The sequence below is a fragment of the Motacilla alba genome, chromosome 2, assembly GCF_015832195.1.
Source record: "Motacilla alba alba isolate MOTALB_02 chromosome 2, Motacilla_alba_V1.0_pri, whole genome shotgun sequence".
Classification (NCBI taxonomy): domain Eukaryota; kingdom Metazoa; phylum Chordata; class Aves; order Passeriformes; family Motacillidae; genus Motacilla; species Motacilla alba.
Window position 1 is genome coordinate 130,527,832 of NC_052017.1, and position 19,262 is coordinate 130,547,093.

General features: G+C 39.9%; 1 protein-coding gene across 11 annotated transcripts in view; it reads left to right on the forward strand.

Moving 5' to 3' along the window:
- VPS13B (vacuolar protein sorting 13 homolog B) overlaps positions 1-18,819 on the forward strand; it is a 427,964-nt gene extending 409,145 nt beyond the window's left edge. For 9 of the 11 annotated variants that reach the window (XM_038130163.1, XM_038130155.1, XM_038130158.1 and 6 more), the window contains 5 exons: positions 882-1,052; positions 7,630-7,806; positions 10,240-10,342; positions 11,005-11,254; positions 16,810-18,819. In XM_038130163.1, coding sequence (XP_037986091.1) covers positions 882-1,052; positions 7,630-7,806; positions 10,240-10,342; positions 11,005-11,254; positions 16,810-17,055 — 947 coding nt within the window. In that variant the 3' untranslated portion in view covers positions 17,056-18,819. The remainder of the gene's footprint in view (positions 1-881; positions 1,053-7,629; positions 7,807-10,239; positions 10,343-11,004; positions 11,255-16,809) is intronic. The other 2 variants (XM_038130161.1, XM_038130162.1) reach the window with 1 other exon arrangement.
- The last annotated feature ends 443 nt before the right edge of the window (positions 18,820-19,262 follow it).

A 19,262-nucleotide genomic window follows, 5' to 3' on the forward strand; every position in this document is an offset into this window, starting at 1 on the left:
TCTTGTGCTGCTCTGACAGTGCCAGTTGAAATTCCTGGTACCAGGGCTCAAAAACCAAACAGTTCCTGTTTAGCTAAGCTAAGAGTGTACGTAACAAGCTCACATGCAATGTCTCATGTATTAAACAGATCACCACTTTACTGCAGTGCATGCGAATGTTTCAGAAACTTCAGAATTTTAAACCTCCCAGTGGGAAATAGATATTCACTCAGCAAGTATTTCATGTGATAACTGCAGAAGTATTAAAGGTGTTCTGCACTTCTGCTAGCCATCAGAAATTCTACACTCGCTCGCCTCATCATATTTATTATTTAAAAAAAAAAAAAAAAGAAGTAGATACAGTTGTCATAACTGTGCGAGTATGTGGATGGGATTTGACAGTGGGGCTGGCCTGCCATGGGAACAGGAGGAGCTTTTCCCTTGCAAAGCCTGTACAAACAGTGCCATCGCGTGGCTCCAGCCGCCGCACAGACACCGCGGCTGCCCCAGCGCTGGCTGCTGCTCCGAGCCTCTGCTCCTGCCTCCCTCAGGAAGCGGCCTCATGGCTCCTTCTGTAAATATTTGTTTACCTTTCCATCACCTCCCTCTCCACGTAGATTAGCCTTACACAAGTCAGGGAACTGGAGAAGGATGTTCAGATGAGTTCCTGTTCCCACCGACCAGGCAAACCTGGAGCAGGCTAATGTAAAAGGCGTGACACGGGCCATAGCAGCAGCGTGGTGATGCTTAACAAATAGTAAAGCGTGTTACACGTGGGTGACTGTTCACTTGACTTGCTGCTCTGCTCATAAGCTCAGCATTGCAGTGAGGCATACAATGTCTCCGTGGTTTAAATTAAAGCATTTTGATCCAGACCCAAATGTATATCTCCATGCATTTAGGTACACTGACGTCAATTACCAATCTGGCAACAAGTCTTGCTCGGAATATGGATAGGCTGTCACTGGATGAGGAGCATTACAACAGACAAGAAGAATGGAGAAGGCAGCTTCCAGAGAGCCTGGGAGAAGGACTGAGACAGGGACTCTCTCGTTTAGGCATTAGCCTTCTAGGTAATGTACTATTAAATATCAAGTTAAATGATAATACTGTTTTCTAATCTGCTCACTAGCCTTTTCTAACTGTGAGTTATAATTTCAAATTCTGGGGGTTTGGTGTCTTCTTGTGAAAAAGCCTTACAGTATGTATATTAGATAGTATTTATCAAGATTTGCTAACTTTTGTGTATGATTTTTGCTGATAAAATAATTGCAGATATAGAATGGGTTTGCACTTTCTTTGTGAAATATTTTCATTCGTACATGATGTAGATCTAAGCGGGAAAAAAAGAATAATTCTGCATCAGGCAGCGTGACTTGTAACTAATTCAACACGAAGACGTCATCATGCTGATGTTTACTTTCCGATGAATTATAGGAATGCCTTCTGAACCTGCTTGTTTTTGCAGCACTGTAGATATCAGAGATTCTTGGGTTTGTTTGAAAACCACTTCAACTTAGTGCAGATGTTAAGTAAGCTTTGATGAGGTATTCTGCTTTTACAAAGAGACCCAGATCGTCCTGATTCAGTGTAATTTTATTCATCAAGCAGCCGAGTGGTTTGGTTAGAAGTGAAGATTACTCTATCCATTTCAAAATAGCACCTAAAATTTTGAAAACTAACCCGCAGTGGAAAAATTCTCTGTGAGAAGTTTTGCAGTAAGGGGCTGGATTTTCTAGGTTACTTTGACTTGTCACACAGCAAAGGAATGCAGAACTGTATTGTTTGGCAGAGTTCCTCAGTATGTATTAAACAGTATGAATCTCTTAGAGATCAAAGTGACCAAAAGCAGTCCAGTGCAAAAGGTTAGAAGAGCTGAAGCTTGAAAGGATTTGTCCTGTTTCCTAATCTTCAGTAGTGTACACAACTCCTAAATTTGCAGCCGCAACCCTGAAAGCCCCAAAGAGGAAGTGGTAAAAATGTTACAAGTTTGAGTTAAGTTGCTGGGAATTATTTTAAGCAATAACATTAGATTATGTGAAGCACTGTCATTTGATAATGCCTGTAAACCGGCAAGCAAGTGTCCTGGGACAAATGTGCATAAAGGAGAAATTCCATATATTAGAAGCCGCTGTCCCAATAGTAAGCTGTTACTGGTGTTGCAAATCAAAGGCAGTTTGGAGGAGGTTTTATTTTTCCCTCTTGTTTTATTGGGCTAAGGGCACTCAGGTCGAGTTGCTGGATGAAAGATCATATTTATAGAAGCACTGTGTCAGCCTGGTGTGTATGTGCTGGTGAAATGGTTTGGTGATCTTGGCTCAGTTATTAATTAAACATCAAGGTAACATGGTGTCTATATCTCCTTCACTGACACACCAGAGCCCTTCCGAGCTAAAAACATCAGCTGTTCAGCCTGAAGTAAAGAGCAAAACTTTGTAGTTTTGGCTGTACCAAGGCAAAGTTTTTGCTGTTCAGGAAAGCTGGGAACTCCTCACATACATGCACAAATGCGCCATTCCTGCACCTCCCCGCGCACAAGGATTCCGTGGTTCGCGGCAGTACACCCGAGTTAAAAGCAAAACAAAAAAATAGAGCTGGAATTCCAGTGTCCCTGATTTCCTAAGAAATCAGACCTCGTGTTAGAAACTTAGAGCTTCATATGAGCATTTAAACAGTGCTCTTCCACAAGCTAGGGTCTTGTTTTTATTACCGCTGTTATTGTTTAGCGATTGCTCCCTGCTACCTCTTCTCTTAGCAGTGGAGTCAGTGAAGCACCCAGATAAATAGCTGCAGTTACTGTATAGCTGGATGTGACAAGTATGAAACTCTCACTAAGGGAGAAATCAGAAATATTCCACTTACTTTGTATCAGTTTTTTTAATTAAATGTGATTTTTAAAAAGCCTGTTTCCTCTGTATAGGCAGCAGCATTCATATAAGGTGTGTCAAGACCTAAATTTTGAATAGACTTGTGTTTCAATTTCTACAAACATGTCAGAAAGCTGCTGCTGTCCTGACCATTTAGTGTAAAGAATATTGTGGCTTCCCAAAAAAAGAAAAAAAAAAGTCATAGTTGAAGGGATGGTATCACCGTGCAGCTTTTTTTCCCCAGCGCGTTCAGAATAAACACGGACACGCTTGCTCTAAAAACACTTTACGTTATTTGTACATAACAAAGTGAAGCTGCAATTATTTTCCTTCACAAGGATGAAAAGTTTGATGAGCACAGAAATGCAGAGAGCCTGACTATTTGAAGCCGTAATTTCTATGACTTTCTAATTGTAAAATTGAAGAGTGTGAAGGAGATTTCTACGATGGTCACAGCACTCTCAAGTTCGTAAAAGCCATCTGACCCATGCAGGCAGCTAAAACAGTGGCAAATGTAGATTTTGTGCCTAGGTGAAGTCATGTAAGAGTCCTCAGTTCGCCGATATGAAGTGGTATCTACCCAGAAAGTAGAACTGCCTTTCTGATTTTTCTGAAAATCTGGCTCACAGTGGCCCTGATTCAGCAGAGCACTTAAGCATGTGCTTAAGAGCTTTGCTGAATCGGGGCCAAAATCATGTACTCTCGTCTCCTCCTCAGTGCAAGTTGTTCCCTGTGGTACATTCTTAAGTGCTTTGTCCTGTCTCATTTTAAATGACTCAAGCGCTGTCAGGGTGTTGTTTGATTTGATTGTTATCTTTGGCCAGCTGTTGTCTTCTTTTCTAATTTGGGGGAGATTTCTGGGTCGTTTTAGTAACACTTGTCCATGAAAAGAAGCAACAGCTTATGATAGGTGTTTTTTTTCTTTTAGATGTTTAGGCAAAAATGCAGTGAAATTGTTGGTAAAATATTTAGATGATTGACTCCCCACCGAGGAACTATCTTTTGCATTTTGTGTGACAGGGTCAAACTTAAAATATTAACTTTTAAGCATGTAAAAGAGACTATTGAAACGATCGGCTGTATTTTCAGCTGCTGCTCCTAGTGAAAAATATTATATTGAAGTGGCTGCCTTTAGGAAGTTAAGCATATCTGAATAACCAAAAAGATGACAACTATTCAAAAAGCTATTTTTTACAGTGGCAGAAGTGTTCAACATTTCAGTTACTCCTTCATGCTTTTGGGGAAGTGGATTGACCCACGTTGCCTGACCGTGGAACTGTCCTGGTAGGGAAGGCAAAGCCTGGGTTTCAGCAGCTCAGATTTTTGTTATTACACGTGGTGGTGGCTGTTCTTGCTGTACACTATCACTGAGTCAGGGCCATTCTGTGTTTGCCTATCTACAACACAAGATAGCACAAGCCAGTGCTAATCCTGAAACTGTGCTATTCCACACACTAATTGGGCAACTACATTAATGCATGGCAACAGGTGCTTTTTTCTTTGAGCTGTATTTTTATGTGATGTTTGCTGTGATGAGATTACACTTTAGCCCTGGTTTTGGTTTGAAACACTTGAGGCAATCCTGAAAGACAACAGAGAAAAGGAAGCAAAATGGCTTTAGCTTGGGCAGCTTCCAGCCTCATGGCAAAGCATGGCCAGTTTCTCTTAGTGGGGGATTTTTTCCAATTATGTCTTGCTCTGAAAGAGTTTGTCACAAGCAATCTGTTTTGCCAAGGTCTGTAAGCTGTGCTACGTTCACCAAACTTTGTCAGTCTGCACATGAACCAGTTGCTGCCTGTAATCAAATTCTTCTTGAAGTAATCTGGTGATATACTCTGAACTATCTGAATTTTGTAGCTATCAAAGTAACTTTTTTATTGTTACTGAGCAACATGTATTAACCAGAGTGCACCCCATCTGATGTTTAGCAGATGTTATGTTGTTGCTGGAACCTCTTTGGTCCAGTAATGGAAGAATATGTTTTTGTTTTGTTGCTTTGGTGTTTAATTTTATTGAGGTTTTCTTTATACATGCATAATCTGTGTGTACATATGTGGACATGCATATAAAATCAAATGCTTAGGGCAAAAAAAAAAAAAAAAGAAAAACGGAGAATGGTTTCATTTAATTAAAAAAATACTGGTCGAGGGACATTACAGGGAAAGGACAGGGACAGCAGTAGGACACCATGTGAGAGAGAATGAGTGGGATGGGAGGAACCACTACATGTGGTTCCATGCTCTGCTTTCCTGATACCCTACTGAAATCTGGCAGGGAGAGACTTTCTGTGGTAAGTCCATCCCTTGTGGTGCTCCTGCCAAGAACTCTGTTAGAACTCAAGAAGCCACAGGGGCACAGGAAGATGTGCTTTGCGCAGTTTCTGGTGTGAGGAGTGCCCTGAACCTCACGTGTGTGTCACCACTCTCTCACTGCTGCTGGGTTTTGAGGTTGCTCAGGCTTTGGGCTGTGTCTTTTTCCTTTGCTCACACATGCTGCACACAGGAAAGGAGCTGCACAGATCTGGATTCCCCACGCAAGGGTGGCAGGATCAGCCACTCCTCAGTGAAAGGAGTAAGGTTATAGTTTATTTTGCGATTCGTGGGCGTGGCCACTGCACATAAATGAGTTATGGCACGGAGTTGCAATTCAAGATAAGGAATCACAGAGGAAGAGAAGATCATTTGGTATATTTTTGCAGGTAGCACAACAAAACTTGCAAAAGGATTTGAGATTCAAAAGGGCTATGTCTTCACAGACAAGTTCAGAGCATGCATAAAATGCCAGAGTAACAGAAAGGATGGAATTCCTAAAAGCTAGCTAATGAAGCTATAGATTATTTGGGGTATTACATAAATATTCTTATAAAACAGAGTCACAGCAGTTTCCATTCTGTTTCCTTGTCCTTGGAGCCTAATTTTAGCTGAGCAGTGCCTGGAGCATACCACAGGTCCTTTGGAGTAGGCTCTTATTATTACCTTATAACTTTGCTCAAGTATATTGCAGTAAATAATTTACTAGTGCTAGGACTTAGGTGGATTACATTTTATAAGGCAATAACTTCTGTTCTGAAAGTGCAGTTGTGGATGACCTCAATAGATAGGGTGAAGGAGGTCAAAGGATAGTGTAATATTGTAACTTAGCAGAACACCAAGTATTGTTTTATGCCTTCAAATGCATCCCAATTGCACAAAAGACTGGACAAACAATCCCAATTGTGTAATGTGGTGTTGAGATATTATTTTAGTCAAGCAGCAGGAGCAGCTGGTGAGTACTAATGAATTAAAAATTTATCGTTTCAATGGCATGGCATTAAGGAAAAAGCTTCATGGCCTTTGTGGTACAAAAGGTGAATGTTCAGCTGCACACTCGGCCTCAGTGAGTAACCTCAATTAAAACCAGGCATCACTTCAAAGATAAACCAGCATTTTCTGTGGAAATACCATACATTTGTCCAAAAGCTAGTGCTACAGAATTTGGGAGAGTTCTCTCTAATAAGAGAAGAGGAAGGCATTTATGGGGGATGCAAGTTTCCTGAATTCCTGATCAATAGTATCCCAGGGACAAGGATCTGGGGAAATGTGTGCTACTTCTCATCCTCTTCTTTTCTTTGGACAGTGACTGTGCAAAAAATACAATATTAGTTCTTGTTGTTCAAAGTCAGCAATTTCTTTATTTATCCAGTGACAGTAACTAAAACCATCTGAAAACCAGTTAGCAGCTGACTGCCTAGTGCACGTCACGCTGGTAAACACGTGGGGCCAAATACCTCGGTTGCGATTGTCCGAATCTGTGGAATTATGCCTGGATTTCCTTCCACTTACAAAACATTTCAAAGATGTCTAGGTTGAGGTGAAAATGCCTAGTAACCAGGGTGACACTCAATCCTACTCCTTAAATAATTGTTTTATCTTGGTACGTGCAGCTGCAGGTGCAAACTGAGACCTGACCAAGAAGCCTGCAGACTTGCTTTTCACTGAGCAAAGCACCTCGGGTCGGGCAGACTGGTGTGGCTTTGTCCAATCCTGGTACCCTTAGCGATCTCCAAATAGCTTATCTATCAAAATTACAACAACTAGAGACATGTCTGTGGTTAAGTGGCTAGCATAAACTCAAGATCAAAGAAATGTACCACCTCACATACCTGTTTACATTTAGGAAGATTTAAGTTGAAGTTCTCTGTTGATACTAAAAGCTGGGAAGGTCACTATGTCACTTGTAAAAGTTTGACCCATGCACATTAAAGTAAAATATGATGGTTTTCACAAAAAAAGTAACAAAAAGTCTCAAAGTCTAATTCTGCTAATCTTAGTCATATATCAAAAGTTGCATTAGCTTATGAACATTTCTGGCAATGGAAGAGGATATAAAAATGATCTATTGAATACAAACAGTTTTTATTCTCATGAAGTCAATCTTGCACTTACGTGAAAATCTCATTTCCATAGCAGCTCTAGCTGTCTAAAACTGGAGGATTCCTAGCCCAACATTTTCAGAATTGTGACACAGAATGAGCCAAACTAAATTAACTCGGCAAAAGCATTTAGCAGAAGTAGTCGAAAGAGGAAAACATACTGTAAGGTTAAGTGATCTAAATGCTTTAAAAAAAAATTGTTAGATCTTAACTGAAGCTGAGAAGTGTTTAGCTAATTGGTCACATGCTAAACAGATGTATAAGAATGGGGTACATTCTTGAATCTAAACAATATTCAGGTCCAGTAGTAAGATTTCCTCTTATTCAGGAATATTTTTCTTCACTACTTACTGGAGACTCTTGTTTTTTCAGGTGCAATTGCTGGGATTGTGGATCAGCCGATGCGGAATTTTCAGCGAGTATCCGAGGCCCAAGCTTCTGCTGGGCATAAAGCCAGAGGGGTCATCTCGGGTGTGGGGAAGGGAATCATGGGTGTCTTCACAAAGCCCATTGGAGGGGCAGCTGAGCTCGTCTCCCAGACAGGTTACGGTGAGTTTCATACTTCCAATGCCTCCATTTACATTTCAAAATGCTGTTCAGATACAACCTGCTATGCCTTACTTATCCAGCTCAGCATTGTGTGACTGAGAGAAAGGTTTAGAAATGCCACCGCTAAATACTTACAAATGCTCTGCTGCTTTTCTGAAACACCATCGTGTTGTGCTTCTCTCTTGTGTTACTGATCAGCAATGTACAGCCACAGAAACAGAGAATGCAGAAAGCATGAAGTAATTCTTGGAATACAGTAGAATTAGTTACAGAAACATATGTGCTTGAAAAATAGTTTTTGACATAAAAGGATTAGAGCAACACTATGTCCAATTAGAGCGTTATTTTGAGATCGCTTTGTTATGGCAGGGAAAGAGTTGGGCTATCTCTACACAAAGAGTGAGTTACGTTCTTGGGAGAAAGAAGTGAGTCATGTAGTAGGATTATCCCCTTTAAACTGGAGCTTCACGAGAAGACAGTCCTGTTTTTAGATACCTGGGTAACCTTAGAGCAGAGGTGGGGTTTCCAGCTAGACTGAGCACTTAATGGAACTGGTGCTAAATCCTTTCAAATTGATGGGAACAATTCTGGACAAACAAAAAGTGTAAAAGATAAAAATAAAATATCAAAGTACACTAATTTATTTGTCCCCAGTATCAATAATCACTTTCAGCTTGAATATTTAAGAAGAAATGGTGGTCGGAGGGAGTCAGGGAAGGGAAGCAGGATATTGATAGAACAACAATGTGTCAATAATTCCACCTCACAGTTATACCAAACAAACATTAAATATTTAAGCCTTTAATCACTAGCAATATTTATGCTTGTTGTGTTGACTAAAATATGAGTAGTTCTCGTAGAGCTTAAGATTAGGATGCTTCCCACAACATCCACAGCTCATTCCATCTAGTAAAAGAAATAATGAAACAATTATTAGAATTCTTTCACATCAACTTTATCTTGTTTGTATGATCATAAATAATAACTGTTCTCCTGAATTATACACCCCATAGGTGTAAAACCTGTATCAGCAAATTCAGAAGGTTTTTTTCTGTTGTCGGCTGTCTCTATGTTGGCTTTGCTGCCCAGGACATTATTATTTCTAGATTTAATTCTGCTGCTGGCTTTATCGAGAAACTCATAGTAGTAGAGGGACACTTTTCCTTGCAGATAGGGTATATAAGACATCATGTTTTCCATGACCACGTGACAAAAGGAGTTAGCCAGGAAAAAACATAAAACTGTATCAATAATAGTTGACAGTGCGTGAGAGGAAAACACACAAGAGTTCAAGTAACTCTTACCCACAACTGGAATGGAAGTGGGACTGTGCCTCTTGGGGGGGACCAAGGGGTGGAGGACCACACAGAAATAAACACATGTTCTCTCTGTCTCCATCTGTAAATAACATTTTCACTCACATAATGCTGAGAACCTCGGTAAGCCAACTGTTACAATTGGGATGCTGCTTTTAAGTATTACCATCAACATGTGTGCTAAAAATTAAAGGGTTTTTTTTCATTGCTGACGTTTTGTTTAAATTATTATCCATTGTGTAAGAGGGAATCTAAGTTATTGACACCCTTATGCCTTTGGAATGCTTAGACAAAAGAACATCTCTTAATTTATTTGTAAAGAAGTACATTTGTAAAAGAGTAACTTTGCACCAAACCATGTAACACTAGTGCTTGCTGCATAACCTACTCCGTGTCTGTCATGTAAAAATTTTTAAAACTACTTAATTTGTGAATATTTTACATCCACACATTCTTTCTGGTGACCATACCACATCATCGAATGTTTACAGGCCATCTGAAATCATACATACTGTATCATCTTCAGCTCTGGAGAGTCTCTTTAGAAACCTGCTTAACTGCTGCTTGTAGTCTTCATTCTGTGCTGGCACTAAGAATTCACAATAAACCAGATGCCCCAGGAGATCTCATAAATGTACATGGATCTGTGTTTAACAGCTGGATTAAGTGACTGAACATTTAAATGCAGTATCTAGGCAAACTTGCCTTCTAATTTGTACCAATTGTGACACGTATATGAAAGTATTTTATTATTAAGCAAGAAAGTTAACAATGGTCTTGATTTTTTCTACATAAATCCTAAGTGATGTGTCTGATCCTGCTCTGAAGTGATGGCTCTCAGGAGTGTTATGTTTCTCTTGATTGCAAGTGTGAGAGCTGATTCATGGAACACACGGTGGGGTTTTTTTGTTTCTTGCTAAAGTGAGATCATGGGGGTGAAGTGCACAACTCTTGCATTGTAATATTTAATGAATTATCTTGACTACACCTTCCAGAGATGTGACATCATTTTGGATCTGCACTATTTTATGAACTGCTTTAAGCAGATGACATCACTGCAAGACGTAACTACGTTGTAGAAAACAACCACTAAAAACCTGCATTCTCTTACCCACAGGTATTTTGCATGGAGCTGGACTTTCTCAGCTTCCCAAGCAGCGCTCTCATCCAAATGATCAACATGTTGAGCAGGCTCCAAACAGCCACGTCAAATACGTCTGGTAACATTATTTAGACAATTGCTCATTTTTACATCCACACTGTTTATTAATAGGTTCTGGCCTCTGGTCAAGTTAACAGGAAAGGCTTCCCTAGGAAAGGCTGAGTTATGGCAGTTTGTTTAGGAACATTAAACACAAAGGTAGTGCATAGAAACCCAATCTGCAAATGATGGGCTGCTGATCTGCATCCAGCTTTGAAACTACAGAGCTGATCTTTATTTAATGGTATTCAGTGAGTTCTTACTTATTTTATCATTGCACTGAGCCCAAGAAAAATACTGCACATCTCCAGAAACAGCTGTTAGTGAAGATAGCTTCATTTTCTGCGCTGAATTTCTAAGCCACTTCTCAGAGAAATTTTTGTATTATCAAGGAAATAGGATGGGAAATAGGCTAACCTAGCACAGATATTAGGCCAATTCTGCAGCGAGTGATTGAGGGGTTTTGATAAGTAACAATTTCACATTCATTTTTAAATCTGAAGTCTTACATCTTTCAGTAATGCAGTTTTGGAGTACACTCCCTGGCTTATTTTACATCTGTAGGTGATAGCTACAGGCTTAAGTAAAAATAGTGATCAAAATAAGCCCTGGAGGATCCAATGCACTACACTGACTAGTTCTTTTTTGTCTTTTTTTTCTTTCTTTAACCTGATAATGCAGGAAAATGCTGCAATCTCTGGGAAGGCCAGAGGTTCATATGGCCTTAGATGTCATGATTGTGAGTGGATCAGGCCAACAGCATGAAGGCTGCTTGCTGCTCACCTCAGAGGTGCTCTTTGTCGTGAGCATCAGTGAAGACACACAGCAGCAGGCCTTCCCCGTGACTGAAATAGATTGTCTGGAAGACGATCAGCAAAAAGATCTGCTGAAGGTGCAGCTAAAACAACAGAGAGTGCCTTCTGACTTGGAGGTAAAGACTTGAGTACCTTTTCCATTCAAAGACGAAGTTACACGGATGCTGGTGCTTTTGGCAGTGGGAATACTCACCTTTGGGCTGGGAGGCCAGAGGTTGAAGTGCCAGACCAGGAGATCTGCCCCTCATAGTTGGCTGTGTTTCCCTTTGGATGAAAGGAATGTGTCTCTTCCCTTCTATCCTCTTATTGATTGTGATATACCCTATCTATGACAAATTTTCTGAGGGAAAATGTAGAAGAAGTCTGAGTTCTTGGTAAGCACCACCTCTTTTCTGAAAAAGTTCTCATGGCTACATATGCATTGTTTGGCAGGTCAGTATTGCACCCTGTGCCCACAAAGTCCCACCAAAAGCAGTTCCTTTTATTCTTGTGGGAACTCCCTTAACAGTTCAGTGGTGCTGGTGCTCCTTTCAGCGTGCTTTTATCTTGTCTCTTCTTGCACAGTGGTCTTGTTTGGCTGCATTTACTTCCTTAAATCTTCCTTCTTCTGCAAATGCTAGCTTTAAATTGGATTAGTCCTTCTCTTGAGATTGGATGCACCAAGTGTTTGCCAGTAAGAGCATAAATGCTTCATCTTCATGTTGAAAGATGCCTAAGCCATTTGAATACTGAGGGTTTTTGGATTAATTATCTTCTTTTAATGGCAGAAGAATGTTATATTTTTACACTTTCGGGAAACAATGTTTATTGTATTAAATTCTCAAGTAGAATCATGTGAGAGAGCATTTCAAAAATTAACATGCATGATGTCCCAGTTTTTATAAAAGTGTGCCAGGTAGTTTATAGACTGCTATACCTAAAATTTCTGTTCCAAATATAAAAAAAGCCCTGAAGTATGAGGTGTGACAAAAAGTAGGAGCACCTTCAGTCAAATCCTAAGTTTGCTGAAGTCACTGAAGAGTTTTGCTGTCAATTTCAGCAAGGACTTCATCTGTGTCGTGACAGCACTTGAGTATTTTTGTGAAAGCTTTCTTTAGTGCTGAATATTTATATTTATTGTCTTTCCACTAACCTCAGTCTCACAGAGAACTGTTGACTGAAGTTGCCTTCTCTCACCACAAAGCTACATGAGGCATTACTTAAATTGTGAAGCAAATGGGCAAAGCTCAGCTTTTTTTGTCCCTGAGTGCTGAGTGGTTGGTGGAGGCACACATCAGACTGTCAGAGTCCAGACTGTCCTGCTCAGTCCAGAGCTAGTGTATTGGAGGGAGAGAAGAAGGAAAGTTTTCACTACGGCATTGGATGCACTCAGCCTATCCTAGCCCTAACTCTTGCACCAGCCCAGATCTTTTTTTATTGGACTGGAGTGTTGTCTTTCCATCTGGTTTTTCGAGGGGTAAGGAGAAGGCTGCTGCTGTGGGGGAAGGGCAGCTTGCTGCAAGTGGGTGATGAAGGGTGCAGAGGGTCTGCCTGTTTGGGAGAAGGGAAGGCGAGGGACAGGGAGCCTAATTCTAGCCCCCACAGCTGCTACAGCTGGGAATGTGTAGGATTTATGGGCAAGTGGGGCCCCTGAATGCACAGAGCAGCCCTGCATGGCACGTGCGGAGTCCAACGTTCCCACACACGCGCACTCATAACATCCTTCTTTGGAGGTACTGGACCAAACACATCATTTTTTTCTGAAGTTCTGGATGGAAATATGGGAGTCCTACTCAAGTGGTGCAGCAATGCAGCTCTAGGAGCTGTAAGCCTTGAGCCCAGCATCTCTTTTGCTGATACAGCCTCTTGAGAATGCAGTGAAAATGTATGGCATGGGAAAAGCTGGGAAAAGTGCCAGTGTCCCAGGTGGAGCCAAGTCAGTGATGGCAAGACAGCAAAAGTTGAATGATGCTGTACAAAACAGACATGGCAAAACATTCCTTTAGAATGCAGATACTGATACTGAAATTCTTGTAAAAATTTAAAGAAATGTGCTGTGAGGAAGAACAGTTGGAAGAAATAGAGAATAAAAAATTTTGAATTTTTTTATGTTAAGGCAGCCAAGCCAGCTACACAATAAAATATTCCAAAAAGCCTCATATACAGTTTTAGTAATTACTTAGAGTGTTTTGTAATTAATATTCGCTATGTTTTTTTTAATGGATTGGGAGAGATCATACTTGGTGATTTCCTTTCTGCAGCTGAATCTGTTGTCTGGGTGTCACATGCAGCACTGGTGCTGATGGGAGCCAGAGCTTCCCTTCAGCTTCCTGACAAGATCTTCTACAAGGTCTTCAGGAGTGATTAGGAAAAGGAATCGTAGGAGGAACAAGTTGTGACTTGCAGATGAGCAGCCTCTAGGCTGCAGAGTGATGCCTAAATAGGCACAACTCCTCAGTATTAATAGTAGGCCATTGTGTTGCACTGAAGGTGTGACCTCAGCTGAAGTGCAGACATGTCTGTGCACGATGGCATTTGCAAAGATGGCCTCAATTTTTAGCTGGAAAATGCCCAATCAGGTCAACCAAAATGTTATTTTGAGTTTAGCAAAACAGAGCTAATGTTACCAATATAAGTTATGTCTATTTTTCTGATTAGTTTAGTCAAAGATGCTAGAAATAATACAATGAATTGAAGCATTTAATTTCAAGGCTATAAAAATCCACTTTTTTGCATTACTGCTCACAAAAACAATTGCCAAAAGTTTTGTTTCAGCTCTGCCCAAAACAGTTTCTCTCATTCCCTCGCCTCAAGTTCTTGGAACAGTTAAGAAACAAAACATGAGTTATTCTACAGCTGTAATCACCAGAGATGTTATAGAGCGTATTTTGACTCCTTCAGCAATAGGTTTGCCTGATGCCTTGTTCCCTTCCACAATATATAACTTAATCCATCTGGATAGGAATAGCCTGGATGGATTCTTAAAAACTCTGGCACTGACAAGTTTGTTATTGAAAGGGAAGCATTAATTGTATTTGGATTATCTTCCAAAGTAATTGAGACACTGCTTGTTTCCAGACAGATGTCAAACTCAAAAGTCCTGCTCTTCCAGCTGCTCTTGGTAGGGCTCATAACATCAAGAAGACAAAAAAAAAAAAAATTGAAGGGCCCTGGAATTTCAGATATTCCAGATTATTTTTTTTAATAGTCCTACGTGTTATCATCTTTCAAGCTCAAAACCAATCTTTGGATTTCTCAAAGCAATGGAAAAAAATCCTAAAGAGCTGGATCTCCTTAGTCAGTGTGCACAGAGGAGTAGATCAGTGCTACACCCATCTGGACTGCACAGCACAGGTGTTGTAGCTGCTGTGGAGTTAGAATTGCTGAAGGCTTATTCATTATAAATCCTAATGGGAGAAATTTCAGAAAAATACTGGAGTTCTTAACCCAAAAGTATGGCCTTGTAGTATGAAGGGACATGATATCTGTAATGTTCCTCTAGGAGACGCATTAAGCAAGCCTTGATCAAGTTTTGAATCCTTGAATGATCTGGATATTAACATGATAAATGTTCAAAGCAGCAAGTGAGGGCACTTAGTGACAATCTTAGGTCCCATTTATGAAAAAATGTAGAATAACATCAATTCCAAATTTTTCTTGTCTTGAAAATATAAGCCAAACTGAAACTGGCTGCAGAAGCAGACACTTAGTTGCAGATGAAGTCATCTAAAAGCAAGCAGGGTCCCAGTTACTTTGGAAGACCATCCAACCATAGTTAATATTTCCTCCTGATGAATTATGCTGTATCTGTGGAAAATGGCTGGGAGCTTAATGAAGAATGGGTTCACAAAAGTAGATGAGTGGGATACCAGCACCATTTCCATCTCCTTTGGTAAGCAGGATCTTCTGGTCAATGTGGAGGCAGAACCCTGCTGTCCCTGGGCTTACCTCCCTAGGAGAAATCAGGAAAAAGTGTGAAGCCACCTCCATGCAAAATTTAGCCTGTAACTTAAAATCCAGTTTACATAGGTGGTACTTCAGCATATTTCTCTCCTTTCAACTGCTGAAATAGACTAACTGCTGAGATACTTTTACTGAGCCACCAGACCAAAGTCGTGGTTCAGACACCATTCTCCACCGTTAGCTGGGAGCCTGCTGCAGCAGTCTGCCTTTTTATTTTTCCCTGCCTTAAGGTCGTTCATGGAAACAACCCCTTCCTCTGCCCATTTCATCATTTCTGCTGTTTCTAGGCATAGGCTTCAACCTTAAACTTCTGAGCTTGTTCATGAGCCTGCTTCCTTTAGCAATTTTGTGATGATGATTGAAAACAGGAGTGTTTCTACTCGCTGAGCAGCAAATCCATCTCCAAAGGCATAGTAAAAAAAAAAAAAAAAAAAAACAAAACAACAGAGGGGACTTTTTTCATATGAATGTGACACCTGTCACTATCTATCAAACATATTAATTCTTTCTTCAAATAAGCAGCAGAGTATTTAAATAAGTCTTGCAGTCCAGAGACATGACAAGATACTGATTGTGGAAGTTAAATTGAATCTAATGGCACTGTTTGAAAATATCTTTCTATCTAGCAAGACCTGTAAAACTCCCTGAAGGACAGGCAGAAGATAGTCTTTAAATCCTTAGCATGATGTCCAGCAAGGAAATTTTAAATCCTACCAAAATTAAACTGGTCTCCAAATGTAAAATAAGGAAGCATCAAACCCTAGCCCTATTGCAGCTGCTGCCTTTTTCTTCATTGGAATATTTTGGAAGTAACTTCTACTCTGAATGGCTTAGCTTGTCATACTACTGTAGTATCCACGGTGAGATTTCTGAAAAACAGTTTTTTTGATACCATGCAACCAGCTTGATGCCTGCTTGTTTACCTTCCCTTCTCAAGCTAGTCAGTCATCCTCAACTTCTTCCAAAATAAGGGCACAGCAGATTGATCTTCCAAAAACAGGTCTGCCCATAGCTTTTCTGGATAATAGTTTATCTGGTTGCAACCATATGATAGATTACAGTATTTGATTTACTGCATTTTTTCCCACTAGGGTAGGTCACTTGCATTCCTCTTGCTAGAATCTTAAACAATCTCTACCTATTTCAGCCTGAAAAACACAGATCCCTTAATGTCTTCTCCAGAAACAAAATGCCCAAATCATCTTTAGTAAAACCCTTTTGTTTAGAAAAAATGTCCTTGTGTGGATGGGTTTTGTTGCCAGAAGCAGACGGATATATCCTGCCATAGAACATTCACCTGAAAAGTAGCCTCTAGTCTTCATTTTAAATTAAGTTAAAGACTAAAATATTTTAGCTAAATAGAATTTCTGTATGATAAGCCTTGCCAAGAGCTACTGACATTTCTCTAAGAGGAGTTTCAATGCCTTTGCTGTATACAAGGAGTTGATCTGCTGTAGAAGTTTTACTCTTGAGCAACTCTCAAAAGATATTGCTTAAATTTTCTGTGGCAGAGTTAGAGCCTCTCAGAAGTCCAAAACCGCAGAGGAGAGGACTAATTCACCAAGGACTCAACTATGGGAGAACATTCATGATTTAAAAAATCCTTTAAACTATTTTAAGATTTCAGGCAGGAAGATTTTTATCAGAGAAATGTGGAAGTGATTGTCCTTGCTGCTCAGCTCAGTTACTGTCAAACACTCAGTAACTATTGTATCTTATCTGATTCCAGGCCGAGGGCGCCAGAGAGAGACTGTCCGAGCAGCAGTACAACCGCCTGGTGGAGTACATCACAAAGGCCTCTTGTCACCTCGCTCCCAGCCCCGCCGCTGCGCCAGCCCCGCAAACCGTGGCTGCTGAACAGCCCCTGACTATAACAAAGACCTATCAGTATGTAGTTGATCCAAATTTTGCCCAGGTGTTCATTAGCAAATTCACCATGGTGAAAAATAAAGCCTTGAGGAAAGGATTTAATTAATAGTTATTTCTGGTGCGTGTAGTAAGGCCGTACCAGTTTGCAAGCAATGCTTTCTCTGCAGTAACCTACATCAAGTAGAGATGCATGTAATTTCTGAGGAGGTAGAAATTGATAACAAAGCCCAATAGTTTTTCTAATCTTGACAACATTCCTGCTTCCTAGCCAAAATACTAGTGCTGGAAGGAAAGTGTTCTGGCAAACGAATAAAGTGAGAAGGAACAGCCGTGGACTACAGCTTAATCAAAATCCTTTTTCTTTTCAATAACCAAAAATTAGAGAATGGGGAAAAATTACGTTCATATGGACGTTTTTACCACACACAGAAATGTGCATCAATACCTCTATATCTTATTTTAGGGTCTGCCAGTTTCTGTTATAAACCAGGTTTATAACTCAGCTGTAAAAACTTGCTCAAGGCTGAGCCTTTCCCCCCACACCCACACTCCCCCAACATGTGCGTCCTGAGGCAAAACATTTTCCCCCACTAAATCTGAAAAACCCAGTGTGGCTGTTTTAAGTTACTAGTGACAGCTGGGTTTTAGCACCACTTTAACCTTAAAATAGCTTCCTTTATTTGACTGAAGTTCTGCAGGACATTAGTCCATAATGTAAACTAGTGCCTTTGTGTGGTTTGGAGAACAAAACATGAACTACAACATGACTTTATTTTTAAAACTGTCTGTATACAGAAACTTTATTTTATCCACCATCGAATTTTCAGAAGTACTTTCAATGTATGTATGACCGTGCATTGTCTGCTCATTAACTGGAAGCCAGTAACATGCAGTTCAAAAATGTAAGAAACAGAACTGTCTCCTTAAAATCTCCAAGCTCAATGTAACCCAGATGTGCAGGTGCTAAGTACACCTTGTGGGGTCTTGCTTATTTCTGATCTGCCGCCACTACATTGCATGTGCTCCCTTCAGCCCTAATTCATTTTGTGCTTATCATCTTCGAACTGATAAAACCAGGAATACTTAGAAATGTGGCCTTTCAAATATGTACTAAGCGAAGTGAGATTTTTTTTTTTAAGTTGATTGAAAACTATGGACCCACGGGCACCAATTACATTAATAGTTAATGATGCCATCACAATACACTTACAAATAGAAGTTAAACAACTGCATTTCTTGTACTAGACAAGAAATCAGTCTCTGGGCACAGTTAGATGACTTTATACACCACATCTGGCTATGGCAGTTTCATTTTAAAACCAAAAGCTTACTTGGTTTCCAACTATGCTAGTTAACTTTTCTCTCCTTTTCTATATGCTTACCAAAATTAATTATGTCTGGAGATTCCTGAACATGGCTGGAATCTGAGTCAAAAACTGGAATAAAATGTGATCACCATTTGGAGCATATGCTTTATAGTTATTAACTCCTATGCATACTTGATATGACCAAATGCACAGTAAATAAGAATGTAGTAACTGCAATGTTTTTCTCTTGAGTTCTGTTTTGTTAACAGGTATTCCTAAAAGCTGTGTCTCTCATCTACTGAGAATAAAGGAGGCTGGGGTCTGCATTGTCTTTTTCTGACTGTGAAATAAACCCATCCATTATCAACATTTCATACAACGATTTAATAACTTAGTCATTGTTTAAATAACACTGTTTAAAAATGTGTATGTATATACTTATATGTGCTTCATTCCTGAGTATTTTATGGAAGTTGTTTAATACTTCTAATTTTGCATATTGATGGATAAATTGTAATATAATTAAATTGTTTAAAGATAATAAAGCTATTCCTGTAATACTTGTTCTTGTGAGCTGTTTATTCATTTGGTTACAAGGCGTAGGACAATGACAAGACTGATGTACAAGCTTTATGAGGGCCCTATTACATCCCAGTTGGTCACTGGACTTCACAGTGTACCAGAAAATGCAATAGATCATGACAATACTTTGGAAGTAAAAACTGGTGACTAGCTTGCCAAAAACGTGTGCTGAAAAGTTTTATGCTTTTGTGACTAACTGAATCAAAACCATTCAATTAGACTAATCTGTTCCTTATTTATGGAGTACACAGACAAGCCAAGGGGATGCAAACACACCTGTACAAAATGAGGAACAGCAGTTTCATTTCTAAGTTTGTAGATTTCAGCCATTTTTTTAAAGATTCATTTGTGTTTTTCCTAAATTACATTCTCCTGGAATAAACACTTGCTTAAATTACACTTTTCTTCAGTGAATTGAGCTGCA